At 37.2% G+C, this 8,223-nt stretch overlaps 2 protein-coding genes across 2 annotated transcripts; one reads left to right on the plus strand and one right to left on the minus strand.

The window, feature by feature from the left end:
- Positions 1 to 2,265: 2,265 nt before the first annotated feature.
- LOC108999386 lies at positions 2,266 to 2,973 on the minus strand. The gene has a single exon (XM_018976274.1). The coding sequence runs from the start codon at positions 2,971 to 2,973 to the stop codon at positions 2,266 to 2,268; it is 708 nt and encodes a 235-aa protein (XP_018831819.1).
- Positions 2,974 to 4,702: 1,729 nt separating this feature from the next.
- On the plus strand, positions 4,703 to 6,165 carry LOC108998703. The gene is made up of 3 exons (XM_018975359.1): positions 4,703 to 5,197; positions 5,285 to 5,801; positions 6,128 to 6,165. Exons 1-3 carry the CDS (start codon positions 4,703 to 4,705, stop codon positions 6,163 to 6,165), a joined length of 1,050 nt encoding a protein of 349 aa, XP_018830904.1.
- The last annotated feature ends 2,058 nt before the right edge of the window (positions 6,166 to 8,223 follow it).

Consider the following 8,223-nt stretch of genomic DNA (forward strand, 5'->3'; position numbering starts at 1 on the left):
ACAACTATACACAAAACAGACCGAATGGTGGCTGGTTTAACCATAAGACTAAAAGTCTCTTTGTAATCTAGGCCACGTCCTTGATTATAGCCTTTTGCAACAAGGCAAACTTTGAATCGTTCCACAAAACCCTCAGCTTTTCCTTTTACTCTAAACATCCATTTGTAGCCCATTGGTTGGCAATTTGGAGGAGATGGAACCAAATCCCAAGTTCCATGCCACATGAGAGTAGTAAGCTCATCAGACATGGTATTAGGCCATTAAGGTTAGGTCACAGCTTGGCTCACACAAGTGGGTTCTATAGTCTATGGGAGTGGGTGTTTGGAAACTGTATGAAGCTGTTTTGGTTTAAAAATTGTGTTCATTGACCAAGTGGTCATTTTGTGGGTTCGATGATTCTTAGTTTCATCATTGGATTAGAGTGGATTTTCAATCTGACCTAGAGTAGAGGGAGGATTTTCATGCAATAGAGATACATGGGAAGAATGCAAAGTGGAGTTAATGGGAGATGCATCTAAGGTGTTGTGTAAACATAAAGGTGCAAAGGAGGAAGGAGGAGCAGAACAGGGATTACTTGAAGGTGATGCAGCAGCAGCAGAAACATCTACCAGAATCGTGGTGGTCGGCGATGGCAGCACTGGTTGTGGCGATGAAGGCAGCGGCAGGGGCACACACATGGATAGAGAGGAGAATAAAATCAAGGGGTTAGGGCATGGATGCGAGGATTTACAAGAGGCCGTGTGTGGAGATGGGCTTTGGGCTTCCAGAAAATTGGGTTGGGCCTCGTTGAAAAGGACATGCCGAGAAGTGTAGGACTTGTGTGTTTTTGGGTCCATGCAAATGCACGCATTTTGGGTTTGTGAGTACCCAAGAAAAATACACAGAATGGATTTGGGCTACATTTTGTTGGTGTTGTAAGGCCTTGTGAGAGGATAACAAAGGCACCAAAGTTTTTCAATTTGAGATAATTTGGTTGTTTAGCAACAAGTGTCTCATATGGGGATTTTCTGTTAAGAAGGGGAGTGGGTTGACGATTTATGAGGTATGTAGATGTCTGAAATGCATGTGACCAGTATGAGAGTGGTAGAGAAGCATCGTGGAGCAATGTGAGTCAAGCCTGAACAAGATGACGATGATGTCATTCGGAAAACCCGTTTTTTGGGGAGTGTGCAGAGTGGTGGTGTGGTGGCAAATGTCATGACAGGACAAAAAAGGTTTAAGGGTAATGAACTCACCATCATTGTCAGAGTAAAGAGTTTTGATGTTGACTTGGAAATGTTTTTTCACCAAGTTTTTGAATTGTGGGAAAATACTTGACACACTCGATTTAGTAGCCATACGGTAAAACCACATGTATTTAGTATAATGATCCACAAAACTAAGATAGTAACGAGAACCATCAAGACCAGTATAGTGAGTGGGGCCCCAAACATCAGTGTAAATAATTTCAAGTGGAGCATTACTTTGAAGACTAGTGGGACGAAACGGTTGTTGGTGTGCTTTATTAATGGAACATGAACTACATAACGATGACATTTTATTTGTTTAGACAGGTAGAGAGAAATTTGAAACAAGATTTTGAACAATTTTTGAGGATGGATGTCCGAGACGCTTGTGTCATCCATCATGCGAGGTCTGTTCATGCACATAAGCAACCAGTTTTGAAGGAGTTCCCACCATTGATTTTGGGAAAATATAAACGCTGTTTTCACATGCACCTTTGAGTAGAATCGCTCTCTTTTTCTGTTGATTCTGGGATGTGAAATGATGTGCATAAATTAAATTTTTGTTGATGGTTGGAACACAAAGAGTATCTTTCAACATAAAAGTGCATTTAGGCATATTGAGGACTAAAAAACCAATGTGTGAGACAATCAGACCTGAACCATCACCAAGAACAACTTCATCAGTTCCATCATATTTAGAGTGAATAGACAAGTTTTGAAGATCACCAGTAATATTTTGAGATGCAACAGAATCAATAAGCCATTTTTGGTCATTTGCCTTGGAAGTGGTGGCACAATTTACAATGACTTCATTTTGAGATAATTGACAACATGTTTTGGTCGTGTGACCGATCTGATCACATATCTGACATTTGGGCTTAAAGGGCCTCTGGTTGTTATTAGACCAAGAGAAGCCATGTTGCGAGCAACGGCCTTGCCCATTATTTCGATTAGGCCCATTTGATTTAGGGAAGTTCTTTGCGGGACCTTCAGCAGAACCAGGTTTCCTGGTTGTATAGTTTACGGCAATCACCAGTTGCTAGGTAGCAGCATCCAACCTTCTCAGGTAGTTGTGATGGCCAACAAGGAGATCATGAAGTTCCTCAAAAGCAAGTGGGTTCTCCCTTGCTCGAATTGGCACTGCGATTTCAAGAAAATCAAAACCTAAACCATGCAAAACATACAAAGTTAGTTCATCAATAATGGCAATCTCATCTGCCAAGGCCTTGACAGTATGCAAATACTCGGTAATGGATTGATTTCCACGCTGAATTAAGGCAATCTCCCCTTTGAGTTGCATAGCCCTTGTCCGTGACCTACTAGCATACAAAGAGGTTAGTTTCTTCCATGCTTCATGTGAAGTTTGAGCGGTAGCAATAAGAGGGGTTATAATAGGAGAGGTAGAGGTGAGAATGGCTCTTAAAATAACCTTGTCTTGTTGAACCCAATGGGTCTTTTGTAAGGCTGAGACTAAATTATTATCCAAATTGGGACATTGAGAAATGTCAGTGACATAATCAAGTAGGTCATAGCGTTTGAGGAGAGCTTCAAATTGGGCTCTCCATGGGGAAAAAGTGGAGGGAGTGAGTTTCTGATTAATTTGAGTAGTGATATTGAGAGTAATGAGAGGGATTTCTGTGGAGGAAGCAAGATGGGTATTGAGATTTTGGGCATTTTGGGCTGAGGAAGATGACATAGTGAATAGAGGAATTGAAGACTCGTTAGAGACTGGCTCTTCTGATACCATATAGAATATTTCACTACAAGTTTGAATAGAAATTTCCTCACACTTCATTCAGTAGTTGGTACGAGTTATATACAAACATCTCACAAAAAATAATTTTGGAAATACACAAGAATCATGGCTGCGAATATACAACAGTTACAACAATGTACAATAAATTCAAATCGATAAAATAGATAAAATCGAGGTTGAAGGCTTAAATTTTGGTTTTGACTTTTACTTGATTTTAGCAATCATCCTTTATACGGTCGGCAGGCGGCATAAAATAGATAAAATCGAGGTTGGCCAATTTGATTCTGATTTGAACCTGGTTCGAACTACCGAACCGACCGATTAAATAATTTTTTTTTATATATATACTATAGTTAAAACGATGCCGTTCCACTTAAGTTTAAGTGAAATGGCGTCGTTTTATACCTAAAGTGTACAACAAAAACACAAGTGAAACGACGTCGGCGTCGTTTTATACATAACATATTAAAAAGAAATATGTGTGAAATGATGCCATTGGATTTTAAATCAAACGGTGTTGTTTCGATTTGATATCGTCTTCTTCCCATCCTCTCTTCTTCTCCGATTCTCAATTTCTCTCATTCTATCTCTCTCCTTTGCAACACTCTCTCTCTCTGTACTCTTTCAGATGAACCTCGCCGCTAGGGGGACCGCGAGAATCGCGTCAGAGAATTTTCGAAGTCAATACGACTGGTATTTCTCCTCCCCCATCGACCGGTACGATCGGTTGTTCCATGCAATTCCCCTCCATTGGTCGGCATCGATTTTGGTCAAAAACTGCACCGATAGCATCATTCTTATTCTATAAATAAAACGATTTACTTAAAAAATATAAAGTTCTAGAGCCAACCCTTATAACCACTTATACATAGCTTATCATGTGAATCATAAAAAGGTCATATTCATTTGACAAAATGTACAGATTGATAAAAAAATAATTAGAAAAATAATTAATTCAATTCAAACGTATATATACGATCAATAAATAATATGCTTAAATTTCATTTTCCTACTTAATCTATAAGCACTCCTTATTTTTGAAAAATATGTTTCAAAAAATCTTTGAATTTTTTGTACTTTAAATTTGCAAGGTTTTTTTTTTTATAATTATTTTTTATTATTATGATTATTCAGCATTAATGGAAATTTTGCAATAGTTTCCAAACAAATCAACTACTATGGCCAAGTCCTAAAAATACAATGAGATTCCAACAATGATATTAATACCCCAAATGTAGTTTACATCCATCACTTTCTCAACTGATCACAACCTCAAGGAAATTATACACAAGGAACCTAAGATCAACATAATAGCAAGCAACGCACAACTTCCCTTTGTTGGAGTATAGCCTCACAAATTGAGCAAATGGAATTAAAGTCTAAAGAAACACGTGTCAAAGTAGAAAAAGATGTAGAAAGTTAGTTAATTTTCTGTTATTGCATTTTATCTCTATAAATACGTTCTGTACTTGTATTAAACAATTTAATTCAATTACATGAAAGTCTTTCTTTTCATCTACTCTGCCTCTGTTTTGTGTTCATCGAATCTTGTTTTCAAGTGTTCATCAGAAAATTGACATGGTATCAGATTGAAAACCATACTTGCTTCCGCATATTTTCTTTCCTAAATCTTGCAATCTACATTGCAAATTCTGCTCTGGATTTTTCTTGAGATATTCTCTTCCAATATTCTCTACATTTCTTGCATTTTCTTGGTAAAATGACAGAAGTAAATCCTCTCAATTCTTCAGAATCTTCTCGTCCCACTAATCCTTCAGATGACTCTTCTAGCCCATATTATCTTCATCCAAGTGATAATCCGGGTTCTCTCTTGGATTCAGAAATTTTTGTAGGAGATAACTACATCACTTGGAGTCGATCGATCACTATGGCTCTCACTATCAAGAACAAGGTAGCTTTCATTAATGGTTCGATTACTGCTCCTCCTACTAATCAGCATGTTCATCATACTGCTTGGCTTCGTGCCAATAATTTGGTGCTTTCTTGGCTCATGAATTCTATTTCTAAAGATATTAGAAATAGTTTGCTTTATGTAGCATCTGCTGTAGATCTTTGGAATGAGTTAAAAACAAGATATTTGAGAAGCGATGGCCCAAGGGTTTTTCTCCTTGAAAAATCTCTCAGTTCTATAACTCAGGGCTCTTCATCAATCACTGAATACTTCAGTGTTTTCAAAACCTTATGGGATGAGTATGTTAGCTACAGGCCATTTCCAACTTGCACTTGTGGAAAGATGGCATCATGCACATGCAATCTCTTTTATTTCTTACTACTTTGACAGCAATCTGAATATGTGTTAAAGTTCTTGGTTGGGTTAAATGATTCCTATGCTTCAGTCAGAAGTCAATTACTTCTTATTTTCCCATTGCCAAGCATGGCTAAAGTCTTTTCTTTACTGCTTCAAGAGGAAAGCCAAAGACAATTAACCAATTCTGTATGCCATGAAACCCATGCCTTGTTAGTCAAACAGAATACTCAACCATTTGTTCAGTCAAAGTTCTCCAAAGACAAGCAGAAGAAGTCTTCTTTGTACTGCACTCACTGTGGATATAATGGACATACAATGGAAAATTGCTTCCAAGTTCATGGTTATCCTCCTGGTTGGATTGGACTTAAAGGAAAGCGAAATCTTCCTACTGCCCATGCTGCCATTTCAACTGGAGAGGTTTACATTCAAAACAGTAATGAGAATCAAAAGTTTTCTTTAACTTTTGAGGAATTTACTAAACTACTAGCACTTGCAAATTCTAATCCATCCCCTACACCAGCTGTGAACCTTGTTACTTCTCAATTCTCTGGTAAACTACCACATTCTTGTTATTCAGTTTCTTCAACTTCACAACATAATTTTTCTTGGATTTTGGATACTGGTGCAACAGATCACATGATCTGTTCACCCCTGTTATATTCTTCTACACCCAAGAAAATTAATACTTCCATTAATTTGCCTAATGGCAATTCTGTCCCAGCAACTCATATTGGTACTGTCTCCCTCTCAAACAAATTATATCTGCATAATGTGTTGTGTGTTCCAAGTTTTTCATTCAATTCGTTATCTGTTTCCAAACTAACAAAAGAATCTAATCTCTCTATATCTTTCTTTGATTCCTACTGTCTTTTACAGGACCAATCAGCAAAGAAGATGATTGGGATTGCATTTGAGAAACATGGACTTTATCACTTATCTCAAACAACCTTGAAAGAGGCTACCTGTAATCAACCCCAGTTTAATTCTTCATCTTTTGTTTCAGCCATTACTCCAACTCAATTAGATCTTTGGCACTACAGATTAGGACATGTTTCTAACTCAAGATTACCTTCTCGTAGACAATTAGAACCATCCATATCTCTTGATTCCACAAATGTTTGTGATATATGTCATTTTGCAAAGCAAAGAAAGCTTTCTTTCCCTATATCTCAAACTGCTTCTAATAAAATGTTTGATTTGATCCATTGTGACATATGGGGTCCCTTTGGTATTATTTCATATTTTGGATACAGATTCTTTCACACCATAGTTGATGACTTCACACAATGCACTTGGGTTTATATGCTCAAAGCAAAGTCTTAAGTCCCTTCTATACTTAAAAGTTTCTATAAAATGGTAGAAACACAATTTAGTGTTCCTGTCAAAACACTAAGGTCTGACAATGGACCAGAATTTCTTCTAACCCAATTTTATAATGATCATGGCATTATACATCAAAGAAGTTGTGTGGAAACTCCACAACAAAATGGAGTTGTGGAGAGGAAGCATCAACACTTGTTAAACACTGCCAGAGCATTAATGTTTCAAGCAAATATACCTCTAACCTTTTGGAGTGATTGTGTGTTGACTGCTGCACACATCATAAACAGAATTCCCACCCCCTTCTCAAAAATAAGACACCATTTGAAATGCTTTTCAACAAAGCACGTAATCTCTCCCATCTCAAAGTTTTTGGTTGTCTTTGCTTTGCCTCAACACTTACAAATCACAGACATAAATTTGATCCAAGAGCCACAAAATGTCTTTTCTTAAGTTACCCCTCTGATATAAAAGGCTATAAGCTGATGGACCTCAATACAAATAAGATATTCATCTCGAGAAATGTAGTTTTCTGTGAAAACAATTTTCCTTTTAAAGCTCTTCCACCCATTTCATATTCCAAGACACACTCTTTTCTATTCTCTCCAACCAACTCTACTTCAGATTTCTTTCATGATCAGATCCAAAAAGATCAAAATTCTCCTTCTCTCATTCAGACTGATCAGAATCTACCTTCCAATGAACCACTTTTACATACTGGTTCATCTTTTTTACTCATGCTCAGGATTTTTCTAATAATAATCAGTCCTACCAATCTGCCTCAAACACACATCAACTAAGAAAATCTTCAAGAATTAAACAACCACCAGTTTTCTTGCAGGACTATTATTGTGGTAATGTTTCTACTGTTTCAAGTGCAACTCAATCATCTGCTTTTACTGGTTGTTCTGTTAAGTCAGGTAATATCTATCCTATTTCTGATTTTCTCTCTGTCAATCGACTATCCACATCTCATAAAGCCTTTCTAGCATCCATTTCTGCCTCCCAAGAACCCAAAACCTACAAACAAGCTGCCAAAATACTTGAATGGCAAGTTGCTATGCAAAATGAAATAAATGCCTTAGAGTTAAACAAAACTTGGGAACTTGTTACTTTTCCTTAAAACAAATAGACCATAGGTTGCAAATGGGTATTTCGAATTAAGTACAAGTCATATGGCACTATAGAAAGGCACAAAGCTAGATTAGTTGCTAAAGGCTACACTCAACAAGAAGGCTTAGACTTCTTTGACACATTTTCTCCAGTAGCCAAGATCACATCTACAAGGTTGATTCTTGCTATAGCAGCAATTAAAAATTGGCATATTCACCAACTAGATGTGAATAATACTTTTTTGCATGGTGACTTACATGAAGAGGTTTATATGGAATTGCCCTCTGGATTGGCTATCAAAGGAGAAAACATAGTTTGTAAACTTCTCAAGAGCCTTTATGGTTTAAAACAGGCCTCTAGACAATGGTTTGCAAAACTGTCCACTGCTCTACTTGATTATGGCTTCACTCATGGAAATTCAGATTGTTCTTTGTTCATTAAGAAATCTGAATCCTCTTTTATAGCACTCCTAGTCTATGTAGATGATGTTCTACTGGCTAGTGACAGTTTACAAGGGATTGAATTGCTAAAAAATTTCT

The sequence above is a fragment of the Juglans regia genome, chromosome 4 (assembly GCF_001411555.2).
Source record: "Juglans regia cultivar Chandler chromosome 4, Walnut 2.0, whole genome shotgun sequence".
Classification (NCBI taxonomy): Eukaryota; Viridiplantae; Streptophyta; class Magnoliopsida; order Fagales; family Juglandaceae; genus Juglans; species Juglans regia.